The 26,856-nt window shown below is 40.2% G+C and overlaps 1 protein-coding gene across 4 annotated transcripts in view; it reads right to left on the bottom strand.

Annotated features, from left to right (window-relative positions):
• Positions 1–26,856, bottom strand: part of JAK1 (Janus kinase 1) — a 140,063-nt gene that overhangs the window by 45,219 nt on the left and 67,988 nt on the right. For 3 of the 4 annotated variants that reach the window (XM_019919447.3, XM_019919446.3, XM_019919445.3), the window contains 3 exons: positions 7,923–8,005; positions 4,713–4,911; positions 1,105–1,228 (listed from right to left, as the gene is read on the bottom strand). In XM_019919447.3, the coding sequence (XP_019775006.1) occupies positions 1,105–1,228; positions 4,713–4,911; positions 7,923–7,928 (329 nt within the window). In that variant the 5' untranslated portion in view covers positions 7,929–8,005. The remainder of the gene's footprint in view (positions 1–1,104; positions 1,229–4,712; positions 4,912–7,922; positions 8,006–26,856) is intronic. The other variant, XM_073788779.1, reaches the window with a different exon arrangement.

Genomic DNA, 26,856 nt, shown 5'->3' with positions numbered 1-26,856 from the left:
GGTGAGACCGTGGGTGAGTACAGAGAGAAGAGGAAAGTCAGCCCCAGGATGATTATCAAAGAACGTAGATCTGGTTCAGCTTCCGCTGAGAAAAACACCCAGGCCACTGTGGAATGGTAACAACTCTACTGACTCCCCAGAGTAAATAGCAGCTAAAATACTGAGGGCCTCTGAGATCTCCAGGGCTTTTCCAGCATGACCCGGCGTACCATTAGCATTTGAGCTAACCCACTGACTTAATCACATCTATGTACGTTAAGATTCTTTTCAGATACGATTCACCCTATTTATAATAGGGTGAATTTATAAGCTCCTCTGCTAAATGTATGTGTGAAAGTATGCTTAGCTAGTATCTAACAAACATACTTTCAATTCTAGGTACAGAACAAACACACTTATAAACTCAAGAGACTACAGTGGTAGTCCTGACTGCCTGTGCCACCTTGGGAGACTACGTGACATTTAACAAAGTCTACAATATGGGAGAAAAGGCAAGTGAGTACCCACCAGAAGAAAAATTACAGCCCCACTAGATAAAAATCCTCAGGGAGTGGATCAAAACATTCACCTCTTTAGAACAAGACCAAGCTAGGATTTCTAGGTTTCCACTTCAGGCAATGTTTCTCAAGCTCTCTAGCTGCAACTTTTAGTAAGAAACATATTTATTTTATCATGACCTAGTACATACAGACAGATTACATATCTCAAACTGAAGTTCTAAAAAACAATATTCTTAGGATATGTATATATGCCGATATTATCTGTCCTCATCTATTTCTCTCTTCTAAAAAAAATCCTGGTCATAACTCACTAAATTAAACTCATATCCATGATTCACTGAATAAAAAACTCTGCTGTAGGATACTAATTCTATTCAAAATACCCTCTGCATCATAATGATTTCTTTTCTAAAATGTGGCAGAGGAAGGTGGTCAAACTCACCTTGAATTGTTTTCCAAATACTGAAGAAGCCCTTTCTCATACCAAGCAAATACAAAACTTACAAGTTATAAAAATGACTACAATACTTCTTGGTAAGTGAATCAGGGCTCCAGGCTAACCGTTGCCCATCCCTGCATGAGGGAGCCCAACAGGCACCCATACCTCATCCGGTAGTGGAGCCGGAGTGACATCTTGTCGTCGACGGTGATGGTGCGATTCGGAGCATACCAGAGCTTGGTGTTCTCATCATACAGGGCAAAAAGGTTGTGACACAGAGGAGATATACCTGGGGAAAAGTAAAGGACACATCAGAAAATTAAAGACAGATAAATCTGGCCATCTGTTTCCAAAGCACAACATATGCAAAGACCAGAAATTCTCTTATCCAAAAAGAATCTACATCATATTCGCATCCTCTTAGGGCCAAATACAACTTCCAACCATGTTCAATCAGGCAGTTTTAAACAAAATAATAAAAAATTATGGCTCCCCAGGAATATATACTATAGCTTCTGGCAAATCAGGTTAAAACCATTGAAAAATAAAAGTCTAATAATATTTCTCATTACAATGTCTATGACAGAGTCTTACCAAATCCTGCTTCAAAGAAAAAAAGGCCATCTGAGAGGTTTCCAGATACCACCTGATGTGCACCTTGTTAATCACAGTGAGAAACATTCTTAGAGTTTGAGAAATCCCTAATCTGTCTCCTACAGAAAATGTTTAAACGGTTCTAACACACTGTGATTACACATTAAACATGTGAACAAGTTCCTGGCAGTAGCACATGAAATGTGTGTTAGAATAAATAACCAAAGTGATTTCTATCAGTGATCAAAATCTATTTCCATTAATAACAATACACTTAAGTACTCTGTATGGTTACCAAAAATATTTTTTATTGGTAGCCAACTAGCAAGAACATATATGCTTAAAAAAGGTGGTCCAACAGTGCTCCCTTGCCTTTCTACCTAACTGCCTCCTTTGATACAAGAATGTTCAAAAAGATAAGGGAGATGATGAAGCCAGGAAAGTACCTTTCCACTCACTTCTGAGCCCATGATTAAAATTACACAGACCTGTAATCTAAAAGTGTCAGGGGAGATAGGAGAACGATTGCAAGTAATCAATCATCGCTGATATTTTCATGTGTGGTCAGGCCTCAAACTAAGATACAATGAACTTAAAAAGCAAAAAATCATGGGAGAACATGAGGTAGCTGGCACTTGTTTCCCAACTCAGACATCTGAAGTGAGACTGACACTGACTGGGACCCTGGCTGGCCCTGCTCACCTAGGCAGGGACTCTCTCCAATGCACACACTAAGTTAAGAAGTTACAGCTTTCTTGTCATCTTCATGCCTCTGCTGAATTCCTCAACTCCTGCTTCTCAAGATATTTGGGAGTTACCCATTCAGAGTTACACTCCTCCATGTAACAGAGAAGATGGAGCTAAATTTCAAAGAGCATTTTCCCTTGGGAAAAATGGCAAATGGCTTTTGGATCCAGTATTATCAGGACTATGTTTCAGGTAAACAGTAGGTTTTCATTCATAAATTGGCTTCTGTGGATTGGCCTAGAAATCTAGCTTTTCTTTATACATATCCATATTTGAATGTGAAACATACATATTTGAAGAATAATTTATCTATAATCATAGATAGGTCTATAATTCTACCACAGGTCTGATTCAAACAATATTACTACTTAAAAATAGGAAGATGAAAGATACCGTTTATATAAAAGTACTGAAAAATAATAACAATACTAACATTTACTGAGGGCTTCGTATCAGGCATCAGGCTAACACACATCTATTACCTTTTAATTCTCCTAACACTTAATGTGGTTAAGTATTATTTTTGCCATGTTACAGATAAAGAAACTGAGATTTAGTCTGATTCAGGGTTACTCAACTAGTAAAATCCAGGGCTAGCATTCAAACCTAGATAGAGGTACTGAGGGGGCAAATAATGAGAGCTAAAAGAACAAAAATTTACCATATATTGGTGAAAAATGAGGAAGTATACAGACCCCAAAACATCATGTACTATAATAATAATAGCTACAAGAATCTGTGGTATTCTGTATTCATCTATTTTTAAAATTTATTAATTTTTGCAACAATCCCCTGAGTTGGTTACAAAAGATAATACTCATTCTCTACAGACTGGGCTTAAAAACTGATGCCCCAAATTGACCCTGAGCCCAGAGTAACAGGATACAGGGGCTGTGTCTGTCTTCAGATTCACAGGCTCTCCCCCTCATCTCCTTTAGCAGCAATTCCTCTATCTCTCACTAACTGCAGCCCAACAATTCTGTACAAATGATCCTTGCTAACAAACTAAGGTTTATACTTGCTATGCTGATGGCAAGAAGCTTGGCTAAGAGAATAAACACTATAAACCAAATCTCAAGGTAAAGGGGAAAAAATGCCTTAGAAACACCAATTTACATCTAGTTGTTTTGCTAATTACAAATACTTTTAAAGCTGCTGTCCAAAGCTGGTTCCTTACCTACTCTGCTATCTAGTCAAAGTAACTCTAAAATATTAATGCATTTTCCCCATAATAATCTGTAACTCAGCCAATTTTATCTAGTGTTATGTTTTGTCAGTAAGGATCTACTACATTCTTCCCTATAGCACCAACCTCTCCCCTTTTATTGGAACTCTTGTATTTAAAGCATTTTAAGCAGAAAGACATATCAGGAAGAAAATGGGTTTTCTAGACAAGCTGTATTACAAACAAGGTAGCTGATTCTTGAAACAACCATGCTATCCCCGCAGAGTTGTTCTGAGGACTAAAGATGATATAAGTAAAGCATGGATCAGACTATCTGCCATCATGGCTAGTTAATCTATCATCATGAAATGAGTTGATTTTTTAAAAACAGCTTTACTGAGATGTAATTTACATACCATAAAGTCCACCCATTTTAAGTGTATAGTTCAATGAATTTTAGTATATTTACAGAGTTGTATAACCACCACCACGATCTACGTGGATTAGATCTTCAGTTTCTATGAATTAAATTTACCTGTCATTTAAAAGCAGGTAGGCAAAAATTGCCAATGACTCCAAGTTTAAAGGATAATGAAGGGCTTTATTTTGTTAGTCAGTTTGGTTTCCTACCTTCTAAGGGCAATAGGCTAACTTTAGTAAGACAAGCCTCACTTTAAAAAAAACAAAAAAAAAACCAAACAAACAAAAAAAAAAAAACGTCTTGTTCACAGCCTCACTGTCCTTCCTTTTCACAACTTGGCAATCTGACCAAGCCACAAAGTGACATTTAACTTCTCCCTTCAACTTAGCGTCACGTTGCAGGGGCAGGGGGCAGGGAGGGGGGTACCAGGCAATAAGGAGGCAGGTCATGGTAGCATAAGGACAGACCACACTTTTCAGAAGTTTTAAACAATTAATATATTGAGAGATGGCACTTCTGAGCTTGTAACTTTGTGCAGGCGCTTCACTCATTTAGTGCTGATATTATTCCAATTTCATAGATATAGGGGAAATCAGAAAACTGAGCATCGTTCCCTGGTATCCCTGTAGCTCATTAGTAACAGCAGGAATAAGCTACTTTGCAGCAAAGAAAGTGAAAAGTGAAACTCTCAGAATTAAATTCACTGGCCTAAGGTCAAATGCAAGTCAGTGGCAGAGGCAGGGCAGAACGAATGACTCCCAGAGCCCACACCTCTCTCCACTCAGTGAAGGTGCGGGGGCAGAGACACCGGGACCTGCTGGGCCCTGGGCAGCTGCCGGTACTCACAGCATTCCTGCGCCGCCCTGATGCACAGCTCCTCCGCTGTGTACTCTCCGCCGCCCAACCGGAGGGGCTCCCTATCCGACAGATAGAAGAGCACTTCCACCCCTGGCTCAGGGGCCTCCAGATTCACGTCAGTCTTCTTGGAGCTCCTCATTTTAGCACAGAAAGCCATGGCATTGCAGTCCTCTTTTATATTTAAATACTGTAGTGGAAGGAAAATGAGACTATGCGGTCATTCTATGTGCTAAAAGCACTAAGTGGTGAAAGAGTGCTTTGAAGGTAAGCAAGCCGAAAGATATGGTATTGGATAAGTACCTCCCCCTGCCCCTTTCCTCCCTGAAAATCAAATGTACCAGAGCTCACAGCAGGTACAATCATGGGAAGTAATCAATTATGCACGCTCATGAATTATGGTTAAGACCATATTGTCAAAAATCAGAGTAATTTTAGACATGACCTGAATTTATTTTCTGTATTTGCACACAAGTTGTAGTTGAAAAATGTGCCTCATTCTGGAACCACTGATGTTAACATTACTAATATTCCTGTTACCTCTACCAGAATCATTTAACTTTTGAATAGACCTACTGGCACAAATTACACTGTCTTTTACTTTTATGTCTACCTCCCAGTAAACGGCAAGCTCGGGGAGGGCATTAACCATCCTTACCTATTTTCATGCCCCTAGAGCCTAGCCCAGGCTGGCTCTGAGATAGTACACACAAAAGGACTACCGATTCATGTTCATAAGCCACATGAATGGGTCATGAGAATTAATGAGTGGAGCCAGGTCCCTTCACCCCACGGAGAGGCAGGACGATGGGCAGCACTTTGTGGCACCAGAAAGTGAGCGAGAAGCCTTGCTTTGAAAAGGTCAGAACCCACTGGTGACAAGCCTGAAAATAAGTTACTCACCTGAGCGCCCTCAATGGGGAGAGCAACTAGGATCAACAAGCCAACCTCAGCAACTGAGCTTTGGGCATGGTGAGAAAAGAGAGGGGAACTAGGGAAAGTCCTGCATGTTCTTTCTCCCCCTCACCCCAGCACCAATGGCCTCAAACCAATTTCCCTGACCCCAGGTTCCTACTTTCCTCCTGCCTACCAAGCCAACCTTCACTTAGCCCCCAAAGAAATGTCCCCCTAGCACATCTCAGATCCTCTAAAGGCTCCCCATTAATCTAGAGACCAATCCTAAGCTCCTAACAGAGGCCCTCCATCACCTGGCCAGATAGCCGCACTGGCCTCATCTCATGTTATATCACTCTCGGCCTCTTACTGCAGGCTTGAAACTCACAAAGCTGCCATCTTCTTGTTACACCCCCACCCCCACCCCCAAGCCATTTATCTCATTTTCCTGCCTTTGCTCATGCTGATTCCTCTACCAGGAGTGCCTTCCCACCTCATCCCTTTCATGACAAACTTCAATTGCCTTTAGAACTCAGCTCGGACATTACCTCCTCCAGGAAGCCACCTCTGAACCTCCATCCCACCTCCTGAGTTAGATGTCCTCTCTCAAACTCACCACACTGCACTGACCACACTGAATTACGACCCTCTTATTCACCTGTCTGTCCCTCTCTCACTCCCACGTGCTGAGTTCCTTAAGGACAGGGACTGTGTCATTCATATTTGTATCACCAGTGCCTAGCACAGAGCTTGCAGAATGACCCAAAGCAAGTCACGGAGGGAGGGCCACAGTCACAGTTCTCTTAAGCAAATTCTCTTCAACAAATTCACGTGCTTGGTCCGTTAGCTGCCCTGGTGAGGTGAGATACTTGCAGGAAGGACACGAACCAGATATGCCTCGATACTACAAACTAAGAGGCACTTGGTTTTACTTGTTTAATCTCCAAAATAAATCTGAAGATCAAAATTTTCCAGAGACCAGGCTGAAAGATTAGCTCGTAACTTACCTTAAGGTTCAGATCAACTATTAAGCAAGAAAGTTTTAAAACCCAACACTGAGCCTCCAACTCTACCCCAACAATGAAAAATAGAGATGGAAGACAAAGTAGCTAGTCTGCTTTATAACTTAAGAAAAAACCTTTGTCCTTAAGAGTCTAAAGAGACATGGCGGGGGAAGAATTTAAAGATGGTATTATACACTTTCACCCTACAGAAATAATCAGGCAAATATACATAATTATTTATGTACAAGATGTGGCACCACTTGAAATAGAAAACAAAAATACAATGTCCAACAGGAGAGCACTCAGTAAACAAAATTAAGAATATCAACATAAGGGCTTCCCTGGTGGCGCAGTGGCTGAGAATCCACCTGCCAATGCAGGGGACACGGGTTCGAGCCCTGGTCTGGGAAGATCCCACATGCCGCGGAGCGGCTAAGGCCCGTGCGCCACAACTACTGAACCCATGAGCCACAACTACTGAAGCCTCTGCGCCTAAAGCCCATGCTCTGCAACAAAAGAAACCCCTGCAATGAGAAGCCCTTGCACTGCAACAAAGAGTAGCCCCCGCTCACCACAACTAGAGAAAGCCCGTGTGCAGCAATGAAGACCCAATGCATCCAAAAATAAAATAAATATAAAAAAAAAAAAAAGAATACCAACATAAAGGAATACTATGCAGCTGTTAAGGTGACATAAAACTATTTGACACTTGGGCTCCCCTGGTGGTGCAGTGGTTGAGAGTCCGCCTGCTGATGCAGGGGACACGGGTTCATGCCCCGGTCCAGGAAGATCCCACATGCTGCGGAGCGGCTAGGCCCATGAGCTATGACCGCTGAGCCTGCACGTCCGGAGCCTGTGCTCCGCAACGGGAGAGGCCACAACAGTGAGAGGCCCGCGTACCGCAAAAAAAAAAAAAAAAAAAAAAAAAAAAAACTATTTGACCCAACATTGAAAGATGTATATGACACACTGCAAAATGAAAACAGCAAAACATGTATATTATGATCCTTCTGGTTATGCATTTGTACAATCTGGAAAAACAGACAATAAATTGTTAACAGTGGTGAATATCTAGGAGAGGTTACAAGGGAACTTAGACTGTACTTCCCATATTTTAGTAGTTAAAAACAAAATCTCCAAAGTAGCACATGCAACATTTGGAACGAACAAAAATTAAAATAACGATATTGAAAAATAAATGGATATAGCACAGATAGCCCTATAAGTTTAAGATCAGTTTCATTATTCTTTATAGAAGCTATTTTCCTTTTTGTCTTTCTTTTAAATATGCAAATGTACATACCTGCATTTATCCAGCTGTCCAATGCCCCCCAAAAAGTAGACTGGATTTTCTTCTCTACTTTCCAAAACCCATTCAGAGCTGAGCTAAAGACAAAGATAAATAAATAAATCAGCTGCAGAGGTAACTGTATGAGAAAATAAGAGGACACTTTCATTAAGGAAGCAGCCCAAACCATAAACAGGCAGGAAAAAGCATTTGGGAGGAAGAAGGTGGGGGTGGGAGGAACACTGATGAGGACACTGAGAGGACAGAGAGACATCTTAGGGTGTAAACATCAAAGAAGAAGATGTTATTTTCACTGCTTCAAGAAAGGAAGCCAGGGACTTTTGCTTCTTGGTGTAGAGTGCCCTGTCCAGTGTGAATGAGGACTATGTGCCTTTTCCATCAACAACCTCTCTCTTGAGGCTGTGAACAATAGTTTAGGGGCCCAAAGATGTGCACTTTTATTTCCCATATCTACTTCCTTTAGAATTACCCTCTTCCCAATCCAGTCTACCCCTGGCTTCATTTTAATGGTGAAACAGCAGATGGTATGGTGAAAGGAGGAGGGCCTGGGAACAAATCTGACCAATGATGCTTTCAGTTCACCAAATATTTTTTGAGTCATTCTTATCTGAAAACTTAGGCAGCAAATAAAGGTCCTCCCAACTTCCCAACCTCACCTCAAAGGCTTATTCATACTAAACAGGAATAGCAGTTTGGTTCTGTAAAATTAAAGTTCCTGGTCCCATTCTTACCACCAACACCAACACCACTGCCACCACCACCTACACAGCTCTGCATTGTTTTTTGTTTTTTGTTTTTTTTTTGCATTACGCGGGCCTCTCACTGTTGTGGCCTCTCCCGTTGCGGAGCACAGGCTCTGGACGCGCAGGCTCAGCAGCCATGGCTCACAGGCCCAGCCGCTCCGCGGCATGTGGGATCTTCCCAGACCGGGGCACGAACCCGCGTCACCTGCATCGGCAGGCAGACTCTCAACCACTGCACCACCAGGGAAGCCCTCTGCATTGTTTTAACAGCTTTCCTTGGTGCTTCTCAGAAACTCTTTTTAAGAGTAAAATCAAACTATGTTTTGCAAATAAGGAGCACCCACTCTTAGTGATTTGAAAATGACTGCCAAATTAATACAGATTATTGTCTCAGTTTTCTGTTGGTCATTCCACACATTTTATCAGAATCCAGCTTTAGAAGGAGCACAGTCCCATGCATGACAAGGCAGGAGTGGAGGGGTGCCTGGGGAAAGGGGGATGAGTTACCTCTGAGGCTGCAAGGCCAGCATTCCCACAGGACCTTAGATTCGAAGTGGGAGATGGCACAAAACACAAAAGCAATCTAAAATCAGTAGAGTGGGTGTGGCATGATGTCATCTTTATGCCCCTTGCTAACTCCAATGACTGACACTGGAGAGGGCTGGTTTGGGAAGGTTTTCTGCAGTGGATAAGGCAAAACTAATGATAGGAGGCCAGGCAGGGGATATAAGTATGAATTTTGATGTGAAGACTTTGACTTGGCTATTTTGTCACGACAGTTTTTAAAAGATTCAAAGAACAAATCATTATACTTTCAACTTTAAAAATGTAATATAACCAATTGTTTTAATTACATAAATAGATACCCTGCCTTGCAGCAAAACAGCAATCTGAAATTAGCTACATCTAATACCCTGCTTCAGCTCAGAAGCAGGTGTTCAAATCCCACATTTAGGAGACCCATTCGACAATTATTTTTGAGCAGTTCTTCGTGCCAAAAGCTGAACTATACCAGGAGGCCGCAACGAAGAACAAGAGCAAGATGGTCACTGCTCATGTGGAGCTTACAGTCCACAGGACTAAAAGAATCAAACAAAGATGCAGAGAAAGAAGTAATCATAAAGAACTTAAAATACCATGAAGGAAAAAGAGAGCATATAATAAGGAATGTGATTCAGCATGGGACTCAAGAGGGAAGTAACACTGAGCTGAGATGGAATGGCTATCATGGGAGGTGGGGAGAAAGCAGTTTGGGTAAAGGATGAGCATGTGCAAAGGCCCTGTAGAGGGAAGAAGCCAGTCCGGTCTCTCCAGATGCATAAATGGGGAAATCCCTCCAATACGCCTTTTTAGGTGTGGGTAAAGAACAGCACTACCACATTCATACTTGCTAACAGCATGCCTGGGGCCTTGCTACCCCATGTTTCCGGCAGCATGCTGCCAAGGATGAATGCAAATCAACCAGATGGCCTCCATGCTTTAGTGCCCCAAACCAGAAGAGGGACGCACACTCAGAACCTTTTAGAGTAGGAAGAGACCTGAAGTTCCACCAGTCCCTTTAAGAAGAGCTACTGCATAAATTTTTTTTTTTTTTTTGCGGTATGCGGGCCTCTCACTGCTGTGGCCTCTCCCGTGGCAGAGCACAGGCTCCGAACGCACAGGCTCAGCAGCCATGGCTCACGGGCCCAGCCGCTCCACAGCATGTGGTACCTTCCCGGACCGGGGCACGAACCCGTGTCCCCTGCATCGGCAGGTGGACTCTCAACCACTGCGCCACCAGGGAAGCCCCTGCATAAATCTTTTTAAACTCACAAAAGCATTTTAATATGCACCATCAGATCACATGTTACTTGAACACAGGAGTCATGGGGATTGAGGATCAGACTACAATCACCAGGATTCTATCAAAACCCATAATCAAGAAGAGTTTGGTTTTTCCATTATTCATTCTCTACTACAAGCAACACTGTATTGAAATCACATTATACCTAATAATTTTCAAACTGACCTCCAGTATTACTGGACAGGACAAGAAAATGGTATCAATTTGTGATGCCTTAGCCTAGAGATTAAACTCTGAGAAATCAAGATCAGCAACAGAATTTCTTGACAATATGCATTTACTCTGATATTTTTATAGGCTGACTCAACAACAAAAATCCCTGTTCTCAGAAAACTGACATTCCAATGATAAAAAATTAAACACACCCATATAGCACTTAAAAGGCATGCTAGGGCTTCCCTGGTGGCGCAGTGGTTAAGAATCCGCCTGCCAATGCAGGGGGCACGGGTTCGAGCCCTGGACCAGGAAGATCCCACATGCCGCGGAGCAACGAAGCTCGTGCACCACAACTACTGAGCCTGTGCTCTAGAGCCCGCGAGCCACAGCTGCTGAGCCTGCGTGCCTAGAGCCCGAGCTCCGCAACAAGAGCAGCCACTGGGATGAGAAGCCCGCGCACTGCAATGAAGAGTAGCCCCCACTCGCCGCCAACTAGAGAAAGCCCGCCTGCAGCAATGAAGACCTGACACAGCCAAAAATAAATAAATAAAATAAATTAAAAACAAACAAAAAAAAAGGTAATCTGAACATTTAAACCTAAGACTGGTGACCCACTTTATGTGAAATGACGACTCATTCAGGATGACAAGTGTTTTTTGTGCTACAGCATTTGTGCAATGGCTTCATTCAAATAACATTTCTTTCTGAATAAACTAAACAACATGCTCTAACTACTTACTTTTAGAACAAGTAGGAAAAGAGCAAGGTCAGCTTATAAATACTTTGGATAATTCCAAGAAATCAATTCAAGTTTCTTGCTACAAGGTACAAAAAGAAAATCTTTAATCCTAGAAAAACTGACCAGTAGGAATCACTCAGTACCCTTTAAAAATAACATGATTCACTGGGTTCCATTCCCAACTCAAATGAATACAAAGAAGCTCAGAAAATAGTAAGGATAAAAGTGAGAAATCAAAAGCTTTTTGATGATAGCAGTGAATTCTTCCACCCTAACCTCCTTATAAATTTTCAAGGATTTGAAAGAAAATTCCTTTCTCTCATTTGAAGAAAGTGGCTTTAGTGGCTTTAGCCTTTACTTTAGTGGCTCAATCTTGTAGATGCTACTTTACATGAAAAAAAAAAATCAGGGAAATTTTGTAAATTCTCAATTGTTTTTTAGTTTATAAAAGTCTTATGCAAGAGATATGTATATCTAATACTTTGTGAATGAGGGAAAAGTAACAGAAACAAAATGCGATTCTGTGAGTCTGAACAGGACTAACTGCAATAAATGGGGTAGCACAACTATTTTCTAAGATGCAAAATTCCAGAAATCAGTGTCTGAAGATACGGAAAGCCTGCTAAATTTTCAAGGGTATCTTCTGAAATACAGGTATCTATTAAAGGAAGAACATAAAATTAAATTTTGAATAGTGGAGATGACAGACATAAAGACAGATCATATTAATATTCACAAATATGATGATCAGAATATGAGTGCTTTGGGCCAAAGGCCATGGCCAGATGTATATGATAAAAGTAGACTGGATGATGGTTAAAATCAATGACAAATGTATATGTATAACTGAATCACTTTGCTATACACCTGAAACTAACACAACATTGTTAATCAACTATACTCCAATATAAAATAAAAATTTTTTAAAGGACTATCATTAAAGAAGGAATAAATGAAAGTAAAATTTTAAAAAATGTTTAAATCAATGACAAGACTCAAAATAAAATACTTTGGATATCTGATTTTTACTAGAGAAACCATCACACCTACAGTGAATTACTTAATGGATGCCTTAAAGGAATCAAAGCTTTTGATTCCTGAAGTAGAAAATGCAAATAAAATGTTGATGAATTAAGGTATAAACCCAGAAAAATTGAAAAGAAAAACATGTAATTTAGAAAATGTCCTGAAATCAGCTGCTTAATACCTTAAGAAATGTTAAGACTGAAGATCTTAAACCTTAAAAACCATCTTAGCAGGCACCAGTCTTAAGGTTGGTGAGGAAACCTGATGCAACAATATAAGCTCCAAGAGGGCAGGGACTCTTGTCACTTTTGTTCCATGCTTTACTGTATTAGGTGATCAGTAAGTAGCTAAATGGTTCAATGAAAGATGAAGGTAACAAAGCAAGCAACATCACCCGATGGAAATATCACCGTAATCCAGAGTGTGTGATTTTATTGCCTCTATACACAACTAGCAAGTGGACCTTGAGAAAGTCATTTAAATCTGAGCCCATCCGTGAACCTGAGAGGAACCATCTTGCCCAACGGATCAAAAAAAATCTCTCAAAAAGTCTTCCTTAAGCTCCTACATGCCTTTTTCAAATGAGGCTATAGATGTGAAAGATGTTAGTGCTAAAGCAATATAATGTAGGCTTTATGGCAGAGGACTGAAGTGGGTGGCCAACTTGCTTAGAAGAACAAAGAATAAATAGGGATTCTGAGCAAAAGCCTGGTCATAAATCAAAGTCCCATTTCATAAGTCTCAGATGACACAGCAGAGCAGTTAAGAGCCTGAGCTGGAGTCATAAGGACCTGTGTTTGAATCCTGCCTATCCCACTGACTAGCGATTGTAATCTTAGGCAAGTTACTTACCCTCTCTAAACCTCAATGTTCTCAGCTGTAAGTGGGGGGATAAAAAATAGCATCTATCTCCTAAAGCTGTTAAGAGTTAAATTAGTTAATGCATATAAAGTACCTAACACAGAGTGTAGCAGGCAGTAAGCATTCCTATTTTGGTCGCAATTTCTGTTAAACTGATTACAGCTTGATGGAACACAGTTCCAGTCAAGGAGAGGGAGCTCCAGCATACACCGAGCATCTGTAACATCTCATGCACGGAGCTAGGCGCTTGCACTTAATTCTCATAAAAAGCAGAAGTTTCAGGCCAATCAGTGGGGGTGCCAGATGTCAAACACGTGACTGACTCCAAGGACCAGGCTTTTTCCACAGGGGTGTAAAAACTGCTTTAAAGTGCCCCCCCATCACCAACACCACTGTCTTCTTAGCACTTTCCGTAGTCTAGCATCCACCTAGGAGACGGGTCTCATTCCAGGCCCCTCCCTCCAAAGGCTGAAAGAACTGTCGTTCAACAAATCATGAAAGTGCCCTGGGCCCTGCCTGCGTTCCAGCCCACAACTATCACGCTGCTCTGGCACCACAAGGGTAGGGGTGGATATGTGGGGGCGAAGTTCTGGTGGCCCTGGCAGAGGCCCACCCCATAGGCACGGAACCTCCTAAAGGCCTAACACACACACACACACACACACACACACACACACACACACACACACACCCCACCCCACCCCACCCCACCCCACCCCACCCCCGGGAAAGCATCTTTCTTCCCTCTTAGTCTCATCACCCGGGGCTTCGCACCCACTGGAGCCTTGTCAATGACTGTGTCTGTTGCTCCCAGTGCCCCCTGCTTTACTGAGGCCCAGATAACTATTCTGAGGAAGGCATCACAAGATGCTATGCAAAGCTAATGGATTCCAGCCAAAAAGATGACATAAAAACAAAATCTGTTATTTTTTTCCCGTCAGCAAGTCAGAATTATGGCTTTTCTATATGCTACTCCGGCCACACAGAATAACTCACTTCTAACTACAGCAGCAATTCCAGGAATACCCCAGAACCTTAAGTGCTGCTCCATTTACAATAAATTTCTAGGGATGATCAAACAATCAATGCCAACTCGATGATCCAGGGCTCTCTGCACTGCTCCCAGTGAGCCTGCTTTCCCTGAGAGACTGCTTCTGATCAAACTAAATTAAGTCAAAACGTGTTTTCCTAAAAGCCACACTGTATCAATATGCTTTGCTATCCCCCCCTTTTATTTCTTTTACCGCTAATACATCTATAATGTTATTAAAGAGCACAGAATACAGTGATCAAAATATGGTGACAGAAGTGGATGCTCCAAAGGTGGGGAAAATGGCTTGTCTGCACCTTCTGTGCTTTCCAATCGTTCATCACTAAAATACTTATTAAGCACTTGGACCATCACAATAAAACCTTGCATTTATATGGTACTTTATAGCTTAAAAAGAGCTTTCACATCTATAACCACATTCAAGTCTTACAGCTCCTTTCACAGATGAGAAGACTCAGCCTCAGACATTCCCATGGTCAAGTGGCTAGTGAGTGGCGAGGCCAGGCTCAGACACACTTCTCAGCCTCCAGCTTCACTGCCCTTTCAGTTTGCCACATTTCCTTGGGCAAGGCGCGGGCTTTGAGGGAATCTAAAGAAGAACCACGCTTAAAATCTAAGCCCACCAAAACCCTCCAGTCTATTATTAATAGTTGGCAAGCGTTAAGAACTACAGGAGTTAGAAGAGAGGGCTGTGAAGTGACCAGGTAGAGTGGACTCTGTTCCCAGCCTTGAGGAATAGAGACAATCTAAAAGGAAAGGAAGGGTGCAGCTGTCCTGGAAAAGGGCTGGAGGAAGGAAAATCAAGAGGGTGGAGCTGCAGGAAGGACTATGCAGACCAAGAGGGATCAGGCAGGAAAGAAGTAGACAGAGTGAAAAGGTGAGGCAGGGTCTGACTGAGGAGAGGGGGGTAGGGGCGGGGCGGGGGGGGGGAAGAGAGAGAGAGAGAGAGAGAGAGAGAGAGAGAGAGAGAGAGAGAGAGAGAGAGAGAGAGAGAGAGAGAGAACACGCACCTGTGGGCACCAGCTTCTGTCTGTAAGCAATACAAGAAAACTGCCTGGTATTGAAAAAATCTCTAAAGCTCTCTGAACACAAATCCTGTGTAACAAGGAAAGTATTAGATGACCTCTACAGTTCTTTACAGAACAGAAGCAGTTAGAAGCCTGGGCCTAGGGTCACCCTAACCTGGGTTCAGACCCCAGCTCTAATGTCTGTGTGACCTTAGCCACGTTTTTCAACCTCTACACGTTTCTGTTTCCTCTGGGATTAATAAAGTATCTACAGGGCTGTTGTGAAGATTCAAGATTTCTCTAAATCTCTTCCTCTAAAGTATGTTTTTACTGGCTCACACTCAAAAAGCTCACAGTTCATTAATCAGTTTTCTGTGAGTATACTCAAGGCTTTAAAAATGTTTAGATTAAAAAAAAAGTAACAAAGCAAACAAACCCTATCTTACAAATGTTTGAAATCATATTATGCTGCACCCTAATAAAACTAATTCCTCATTAACTTGTATTTCCAAAGTGTCGTGATGCAAAGACATAAAACCTCTTGCAGATATGCCATCTGGTGAAACTTCAAGGTAACTATAATTTGAAGGAATATACAGGAAGCAACCCTGAATCCCCTCCATGCCTTGCTAACTTTTACTAATTTATTTGTGTGTCTACTGCATATTTACCTACTCCCTCTCTGTTATGTACTAAGCTCTTTGGGAGCAGAAATCCATCTAACGTGTTTCCTGTTAAGTCTTTACCCACTTAGGGTTCTGGGATGCAAACAACAGAAACCAGCTCTGTTTACCTTAGGATGAAAATAAATTAAGGGGAAGATATAAGAACACAGGAACAGTCTGACAAGGACATCGTTCTAGCACGGCCACCACTGGTCACCAGCCATCACCACAACTGGACTCCTGATTCTGCTGCTTCCATGAATGATCTCAAGCCACCCCTATGTATTTGTACCATTCCTTCCAGAAGCTAAGTCTTGGGACAGAGGAATCCAACAGGCTGGACTTGGTTCACCACTAGTCATGTGTCTGTACCTCCTTCAGCTTCCACAGCAACAACGGATGATCACTCCAGAAATGAAGGGGGTTCAGAAGCTGGACAATGTCAATGCATGTTAATTGCTATCAAATGGCAATGTCCACTCCAGTCTATACCCCAAAGGAGCTCAGCTATTGCCTCAAAATATAAAGTGACGTTGGGGAGAGAAATAAAAGGAAATCTCAAGGAAAGTGTTTCCCTACATGGTCTCCTGCACCTCTCCTCAACCAAGAAACTGTAATCAGTTTTCATGTTTAGACCTGAAATAGCCTACCAACAGTCTCCAGTGCTGCACTAAGGCAGAGCTCTTCGCGAACTGTATTTGCACAGTGAGTAATCCACTCGGTCTTCACCAGGACAGCAGACTTGATCACCAGGTCAACACTGCTCCTCCACAGCACGGAGCCTCCTCTCTCTCCTCTCCACCTGCCCCACTTGTCTCTGGCACCAGCCAAGAGTCCAGTAATGGTTTCACACCACTATTTGACATCCTAGGAACCCATGCTGACCGCTTTTCAAACCTTTTTTACCATGATCTACAGTAAGCAATGTGTGTATGACAAAAAATGAATTTCACAGAAAAATAGCCTCACTACATGTAATTCACTCTGATATTTTCTATTCTATACTATTTTCTTCTCTTTAATAATAGATTTTAAATGCTAAATAAGACCCACAAAATCGATTTCATAGTCCACTAATGAATAATAAACCACCGTTTGAGAAACACTAGTTTAAAGGACTGAACAAGATTACCAAAACAGAATTTACTTTATAATCACTGTTTATAGTCAGCTGAATATAAAATAGTCAACTGCATTTCATCTGGAATTCCTCTATGAGAAGATCATCCCTCTTTTCCCAAACCATGCAGCCTATGATGTTTTAAAACAAACAGCTGCACTGAGATCCACACTGCCACACTCACAGTCATTTCACAATACAGGTTCTTCTCCCAGAAAGCTCTTCAGCTGTTTACTTCCTAAATCCATATAATGCTACCAGAGATCAAGAAAATGTAGAAACATACCCACAAGGCATGGAAGATTCAGATTTTAAATTCTGCCATTACCCATGATTTATTCCCATAAGCCCCAGTTTCTAACCTTAGAATCACATCTCCTAGTGATGCTTTGCAGGAAACTAAAGAATTCAAAACCCTTTCTGTTTCCTTCACATCTGTGCAAACTTTTCAATGTATTTTATGGAAATAACCACTGTAAATGGAGAGAAGAATTCAGCGTATGGTCATCAATGGATATTTCTAGGAAGGGGAAAGCTTCCCAAGTTTTGAAGGTTTAAATAGATGGTATATTATGATGAATTTGGCTAGGAGTCTTCTGCAGCAACTTAAAATTATGTTTTTCTACCAATGAACTGACAAAGGTGAGCAAATACAGCTATTCTTTCTCAAGATAAATGCTTACTTTATACTCTGCTCATAAGAAGGCAGAACCTCAATGAGACACTTTTTTGTATCCTTAAAGCGAGGCCCCAAGCAGGGCCAGAACATGACCACAGCCATAATTCTTTTATCAAAGGGCCCCTGTCTAACAGACAACAGGCATCCATCTCGTTGCACCAAAATATTCAGTGGCAATGCCTGCTCTTCATTCATTCAATTTTCCTGTTTAATTTTTTGGGGGAAGGAGGGTAATGGTACAGACTTCAGCCATGGAGCTTCTTTGGCCTCTCCTTTTAAGAGAAAAAAAATGTAGAAAGAGAAAAAGGGAGGATAATTTTCTAAGAGCACTGTGGAGGTAAATATTATGGTAGGATGTTAATGACAAATTAGACTAAAAAGAAAAACATAAACATAATAACAACTAGAAGGAATAACTCCCGCGCTCCTGGACATTTTCATTAAGTAAAATAACCAACCAAACAAAAACTCATTATGAAAAGCCTGTGAAGCACACTTTGGTGGGAATAAAAGAATGCAAGAAAAAATGTTATCATCAAAGAAGAGTTAGCAACCCAAGAATGTGAAATAGTAATAATATTGATACATGATTGATTGCCAAACACAAGACACATCCAACCAAGGCAAAGAGTATGCTCAGAGAAGGTGTGAGTGGGGGGTTGAGGTAATTAATCCAATCCAGAAGAATTCAGGAAAAACCAGCATGGTGGAGTTAACCATTCTGGTCAAGAAGAACTGAGCTAGAACACTGGCCCTGGCACTCAGTCGCTGGGATCAGGTTACTTTTTAACTTTCAGTGATTATTTTTTCATTTGCAAATAAAGATAACAGTAATTCTTTCACAGGACTGTTTTACACTCTGAGAGAAAAAATATATATAGGTCTAGTAGAACACCTGGCCCATATTAGGCATATAATAGTATGACCATTATGGGGCAGGTGGGATTTGAACTGGGCCTTTAGGAATGGGGAAGATACAAATAGGAAGAGAACAGCAGCCAACTGAGGGGAACATTCCAAATAATGGAAACATGAAGAAATAACAAAAGAAGGAAAGGGGCTGTGTAAAACCCTTTGGAGACTGACCAGAAGGTTTGTGTAGAATAGAAAGAAATGAGAAAAAGGAGAAAGCTGAGACCAGTTTACAGCAGACCATAAATGCCCAACTCAGGAGTATGGACTTTCCTTTGAGGAGACAACCCCAGAGGAGAACTCAAATCCCCAGACTCACATGAATTCTTCAGAAACAAGAAAAGTCCCCCAGTATGTGAATATGTGCTATGTAGAGATGGGGGGAACTCAGACACAAGGAGATGACAGGGAAAAGCATGGGGACACTTTAAATTCATCTGCAGAAAATAATATCCTCTTTTAAAATATTTTAAATGAGTCAACTAGTCCTTGATGGATATACAGGCACTGTACACTAAGATTCTCCACCTCCCCTTTCCCTCAGTGTGAACATCCCAGGACAATAAAAGTTAACTGAGCAAACAGCCCCAAATATTGCCACTGGTAAGAGCTAATTTGAATATTCATGGGGGGATCCATACTCTAACCCCACCTTACTACACACACATAACTCCCACAAAGAACAACTTTTAAAAAATAATAATAAAATAAGAAGCTAGAGGTTTTCTTCTGCAAATTACACTGTGAATGAGTCAGAAAAAACTTTCCCAAAGCTTTTGTCCTCATGGCTGAAGAGCCAGCCTGGCTGGGACATTTCCTAACAGCACTGCGGGAACGAATATTCTGCTGCTGTTGATTAATCATCCTCTGCAGTGCAGCCTCACAGAGTTGTTCATGGGGCTACCCTTGGGAGTCACTCTGAATTATTTTTATAACATCTTGTCCTTGGATAAAAGGAAACACAGAGTCAGAAATAGGAGGTTAGGAGGTCACCTATTACTCAGCAGAGTTGTTTACACAGCCTTGTTTCCCTCTTATCCAGAGTCAATGTCCTGGATAATTGATAGATATAAGGTACGCACATTTCCAGGGATCTAAATATGGCAGAATTCACAAAAATCATGTTCAATGGAAATTTCTCTGCCTTTGATGATTCAGAAGAGCATATCAGACCTTCTCAGGCCTTAGAATCATGATTATGACCAATTTTCATTTCACAGAACTGTAAGGGGTGGAACTGGGGGGCGGGAGGGGAATCCGGTTAGTGGAATTTGCACAAACAAGTTCCTTTGTGCTAGCATTCATTTCAACAGTCTCTGTGGCCATAAAAAAAAGAACGAAAATGTCATTTGCAGAGACAAGGATGGACCTAGAGACTGTCATACTGAGTGAAATAAGTCAGACAAAGACAAATATATGATATAGCTTATATGTAGAATCTAAAAAAATGGTACAAATGAACTTATTTACAAAACAGTAATAGAGTCACAGATGTAGAAAACAAACTTATAGTTACCAAGGAGGAAAGTGGGGAGGAGGGATAAATTGGGAGACTGGGATTGACATATACACACTACTATATATAAAACAGATAACTAATAAAAACCTACTGTATAGCACAGGGAACTCTACTCAATACTCTGTAATGACCTACATGGAAAAGAATCTAAAAAAAGAGTGGATATATGTATATGTATAATTGATTCACTTTGCTGTACAGCAGAAACACAACATTGTAAATCAACTATACTCCAATAAAAATTAACTTTAAAAAATAAAAGTAAAAGAATAAACAGTCTCCATTAGTTTACATGAACGTTTTATCAACCCATGCAGCTCTCTGATGTGTGTCTAGCCAGGTGGTACCTGAACATTTCTGTCTTGGCCAAAAGAACTGTGTTTGTCCAGTGCATTACACGTGTACACACAGCTAATAAGTAGCAGAAATGCAGCACAAAACTGATCCTCAGATGCCACATCTCATGGATCTCACACTGTACTAAAATAAATATTAATGAAGGAACCTCTGTCTTTTTAGCCTTTCTCCAAATGAATACAAAAAAGCAAAGTTGGTGTAACTATACATAACCATTAACTAATCAAAATCAATACAAAATCAATAAACACAGTCAATAAATACAATTATATACTTTTTACAGCTTACAAAAAGCACTTTCAATATATGATCTCCATTAATCCTCACAATAATTTTAAGTATCATTCCTCTTATTTTAATCATAAGTAAACTAAGGCCTAGAGATACTTAAGTGACTTGTAAAAGGTCATATGTATTTATTAACTGGGACTCAAATCCAAGTCATCAGGAGGCAAAGGAAATGGAAACAACTAAAGAAAAAATGACAAATGATCATGGTGAAAAGGTCATATTTCACTAACAGTCAAATTAAAATAACAGGATGCTATTTTTTATCTATCTAATCAGTAAAGGTGGTGTAGCTGCTTATAAACGTAGATACAATCCTGGATTAGTTAGAAGTATAAATTACTGTCATCTTCAAACTATAAAAGTTATTTAGACTCATGATAATAAAAATATACATTCAATAATATAGAAACATATCACTGAAAAGCTAAAGTTCCTCTCCCTACTTCCCAGAGATAATCACTACTCAGTTTTTTGGTGCAAACTTTCTTGAGGACAATTTGGCCTCATATATCAGTTTGGACTTCAAAATCTTCACATTCTGATTCAGTAACCCCACGATATGTTAATGAAAAAGGCAGGTTACAAAACAGCATGCAGAGGATGAGCCTAGCTATGTTGCATAGATACACACAAATAATCCTAGAGAGAGAAAAAAGATGGAAGATGGAGAGGACATTGCAGGAAAAATTACCCATTTAATAACAGTGATTATCTTGGGTGTCTGTGGGGATAGTGATGACTTCATTTTGTACATTCTTTAAGATTTTTCAAGTATTCTACCACAACTATGTGTTATTCCACTCAGGGGGGAAAAGTAATTCGCCCAAGTTACACAAGGAGTTAGGGCTGGGATTGGGGTGTTTAGGAGAGATGATTCCTAGTCCACTATTTAAGCCATCCTATCAATATATCCTGCTCTGCCTGCTGTAATTTTAAAACAGTTCAACAGTTACCAACAACCCAAAGCAACTAAGAGATGTGACAAGGCAAAATGTAATTATTTGTTAATAAGTGATAGAGGTATGAAGTGCTATGACTTCAGAGGAGAAAGAGGTCACTGGTGCACAGAACAATTCCAAAGGCTTCATAAGTCAGATTTAGAAAGGTAAAGAGAAGAAGCACGCTCCATTCCAGATCTCCAGATGAAGATCAAAGGCAGCAGGAAGAAAACCAGCAAGCCTATTTGGTGGACAGTAAGCAGACTTCAGCATATTCATGAAGAGAAGCAGGAAATCAGACTGAGAAAGGTACACTGGGGTCAGACTGAGATGGAAGAGACGATGGAGGAGTGAAGAGAGGGCCTGGGAGTCACAGATCGCTTGCACATCCAACTGGTGAATAAGCCCCAATCATTCTAACTCCTTTGTCTCCATCCACTTCTCTCCATCATCCCATGATTTCTCTCTCCAATTAGGGCAACACTGTCCTGAAAAGTTTCTGCTTTCCTTCTCATATGCCTCTATTCCAGTCTCCACAATGCAGCCTATTTCTAAACTGCAAATCTGAAAATCTTATGCTTTCTCTTAAACTCCTTTATTTTCTACTCTCTTAAGATGGCCTTCATAGCTACTTGTGATCTAACCTCCCATGGCTTATCAGTTTGTACCCCAAACTCCAATGTACTATTTGCAGTTCCTGGAATCCAGTACACCCTTGTCCTCCAAGCTTTTGCCACCCCCAATCATTCTTCAGTTCACAGCTCAGAAATCATATCCATCATCCAGGCTTCCCTGACTTGATGCACCTGCCAAGCTGAGGCATCCAGAGCAACCTGTGCTTACCTTTACAGCAGCACTTATAATCCTGCTCTGTGACCATCTGTAGAATTGTGTCTTCTCCACTGTCTTTGAGCCCCATGAGGGCAGGGACTGTAGCTATTATCTGGCTATACACAGCACCCAACAACAGTGCCTAGGGTACAGCAGATATTCAATAAATGCTTGTGGAAGGAACAGATGCTTAAACATTTCCTTTTCCAGGATGCCTCCCCTGACCATCCCCACTTCCCTCTAGAAGTACTCACCTAATCCATGTCAATATTATATACTGGTTTGCATTTAAGAAACTGTTTTATAAGAGTAAATGTGTAGTTACAGGCTTTATTGAATTGTGCAAAACTACTTAACTTTGTATTTTTTTGTATCTTCCCCCACCTGAGATTTTGCAACGTGTTGGGAGTTGCCTAGGCGAAATGATAAAGAAAGTCTAATACTGTAACATCAAATCAATTCAGTTGGGCCAGCAAGTGAAATAAAAACCCAAGTTCATAATAATTACGGACCAAATGTTGATTTCTGTTACAGAAGAATCAATGATAAATTGTGAACCAAATTTACAGGTAGTTTTAAAATATTCTCTTACCTACAATTATATTGCAAGGCATTTAAATTTTTTAAATTTATTTTTAAAGTATACAATTCAGCAACTTTTAGTATGTTCATAAAGTTGTACAACCATTACCACTATCTAATTCTAGAACATTTTCATGTTCATGCCCATTAGTAATCACTCTCCATTCTCCCCTCTACATCCCCTGACAGTCATTAATTTATTTGCCTATTCTGGACATTTCATATAAACGGAATCATACATTATGTGGCCTTTTGTGTCTGGCCTATTGCACCTAACATAATAACTTTTTCAAGGTTCATCCATGTTCCTAAATCTCTATGCCTCGATTTCTTTATAAAATGGGCTTCAATAAATAGTGTTTGGAAAACTGAACAGCCACATGCAAAACAATGAAACTGGATCCTGCCATTTACCACCTAAAATATTTATAATTTCACTTTTATAATTTCACATCTAAGGCTATTGTAGACAATTATAAAAACTGTCATCAACTAAGTGGAAATATTGTATATTAACATCATTCATTTATGCAACAATATTTGTTGTTTAAATTGTATTAAATTGTATTGAAGCAAATTATATTAAACTGCCTACAATCCTGTCTATAAAAAAAAAAAATGAAACTGGGCCACTATCTTATGCCATACACAAAAGTCAACTCAAAATAGATTATAGACTTAAACATAAGACCTGAAACCACAAAACTCCTAGAAGAAAACACAGGCAGTAAGTTCCTTGATGTCTTGATTTTAGTCTTGGTGATTTTTTTCAATTTGACACCAAAAGCAAAGGCAACAAAACAAAAAGAAACATGGGGTATTACATCAAGTTAAAATGCTTCTGCACAGCAAAGGAAACTATCAACAGAATGAAAAGGCAACCTACTGAATGGGAGAAAATATTTTCAAATCATATATCTGATAAGGGGTTAATATCCAAAATATATAAGGAACTCATAACTCAATAGCAAAAACAGAACAAAATTCCACAAACAATCCAATTAAAAAATGGTCAGAGGTTCTGAATAGATGTTTTTCCAAAGAAGACATACAGAGGGCCAACAGGTACATTAAAAAGCACTCAACATCACTAATCATCAGAGAAATGCAAACCAAAATCACAATGAGATATCACCTCACATCTGTTAGAATAGCTATTATCAAAAAAACAAAGAATAACAAGTGTTGACGAGGATATGGAGAAAAGAGAACTCTTGTGCACTGTTGGTGGGAATGTAAACTGGTGCAGCCACTATGAAATAGAGTATGGAGGTTCCTCAAAATATTAAAATAGAACTACCATATGATTCAGGTATCTGAAGGACATGAAAACACTAACTCAAAAAGATATCTGCATCCCCTATGTTTAACTGCAGCATTATTTACAATAGCCAAGACACAGAAACAGCTTAAGTGTCTATCAAAGAATGACTGATATAGAAAATTAATATATACATAATGGAATATTATTCAGCCACAAAAAAGGAGGAAACTCTGCCATTTGTGACAACATCAATGGACCTTGAAGGCACTATGCTAAGTAAAATAAGTCAGAGCAAGACATACTGCATGATCTCACTTACACGTGGAATCTTAAAAAAACAAAAACAAAAACCAAACTCACAGATACTGAGACTAGATTGGTGGTTGCCAGAGGTGGGGGGTAGAAGGGTAGGTGAAACGGGTGAAGGGGGTGAAAAGGTACAAACTTCCAGTTATAAGATAAATAAGTCCTGAGGATGTAATGTACAGCACAGCGACTACAGTTATCAATACTGTATTGTATATTTGTAAGTTACTGAAAGAGTAAATCTTAAAAGTTCTCATTGTAAGAAAAAAAATGGTAACTATGTGTGGTGATAGACGTTAAATTTACCGTGGTAATCATTTCCAAGTATAAACATATATCAAATTATGTTGTATACCTAAAACTAATAATGCTATATGTCAATTATATCTAAATGAATGAATGAATGATCTATATTGACCTGATTGAAACTAGAAGGTCTAAAGTAAACAACATATTAGAAATGTATTTTTTAAATGTGAAAAAAAAAAGAATAAAAGTTTGTAAGAATTAAAAAAAAAAATTTGACTAATACCAGATGATGGTAATATAAAGTCCTTGCCAGGGATAAAAGAACTACATGGCGGGGGCTTTCCTGGTGGCACAGTGGTTAAGAATCCGCCTGCCAATTCAGGGGACACGGGTTCAAGTCCTGGTCCAGGAAGATCCCACATGCCGTGGAGCAACTAAACCCGGCACCACAACTACTGAACCTGCACTCTAGGGCCCGCGAGCCACAACTACTGAAGCCTGCATGCCACAACTACTGAAGCCTGTGTGCCTAGAGCCCGTGCTCCGCAACAAGAGAAGCCACCACAATGAGAAGCCCGTGCACCGCAACGAAGAGCAGCCCCCGCTCACTGCAACTAGAGAAAGCCCATGCGCAGCAACAAAGACCCAACGCAGCCATAAATAAATAAACAAACAAAGAACTACGTGGTTGCTACCGTGACCATAAACTCTAAACGACACCTTTTCTCATGAAAGTTATGATGACACAACCCACCTGTGTTCTAGCCCACACATCTGACTCAGGGTCACAAATCATGTTCAATACATTATCATCCTACAGATTATCCTACAATCAAAATCTAACTTGGGTTTTCTCCCTGGCACATCCCATGCACTTGGGAAAGTCACCAGCTTGACTGTAAGTTCCTAGAGGGCAAGAACAAGATCTTTTCTTCTCAAGTCTTCTCTTGAGGCTTCAAGGCATAGTTGGCACAGTGCTGTGAAATTAATAGGTATATATATATTTGTTCAACAACACTTAGATACTACTATGTGCCAGGCACTGTACTAGGGGCTATGGTTATAATGAGAAACAAGAAAAACAAGATTCTTTAATACAGAAACAGATATAACTTCTTAACTGTTGGTTAGGTTAATGAATCTGAACCAGAAAATGTCACAGCCAGGAGTGACATTAGTGATTAATTCATTCAATCTACTCATTATAAACGTGGACAAAGACCAAGTCAGAAAGAGAAAAACAAGTATCCTATATTAACACATATATGTGGAATCTGAAAAAACTGGTATAGACGATATTATTTACAAAGCAGAAATAGAGACACATATGTAGAGAACAAACGTATGGACACCAAGGGGGAAGGTGGGGTGGGATGAATTGGGAGATTGGGATTGACATATATATACTACTGATACTATGTATAAAACAGATAACTAATGAGAACCTACTGTATAGCACAGGGAACTCTACTCAATGCTCTGTGGTGACCTAAATGGGAAGGAAATCCAAAAAAGAGGGGATATATGTATACGTAGAGCCGATTCACTTTGCTGTACAGTAGAAACTAACACAACATTGTAAAGCAACTCTACTCCAATAAAAATTAAAAACAACAACAACAACAACAACACAAAGACCAAGAGAAGTTAAGTGGCAAGTCCAAAATAAATACAAGGATTAGATTAAATCAGCATTCCCAAACCATGTTTTCTGGAACCTTGTATTTCTATGCAATGATAATTATTCTATACATATATAGTTCAGAAGACAGGGAGAAGGAAAAAGGAG

The sequence above is a fragment of the Tursiops truncatus genome, chromosome 1, assembly GCF_011762595.2.
Source record: "Tursiops truncatus isolate mTurTru1 chromosome 1, mTurTru1.mat.Y, whole genome shotgun sequence".
Classification (NCBI taxonomy): domain Eukaryota; kingdom Metazoa; phylum Chordata; class Mammalia; order Artiodactyla; family Delphinidae; genus Tursiops; species Tursiops truncatus.
The sequence above is the reverse complement of the archived record's forward strand: the minus strand, read 5'-3'. Positions and strand labels throughout refer to the sequence as shown.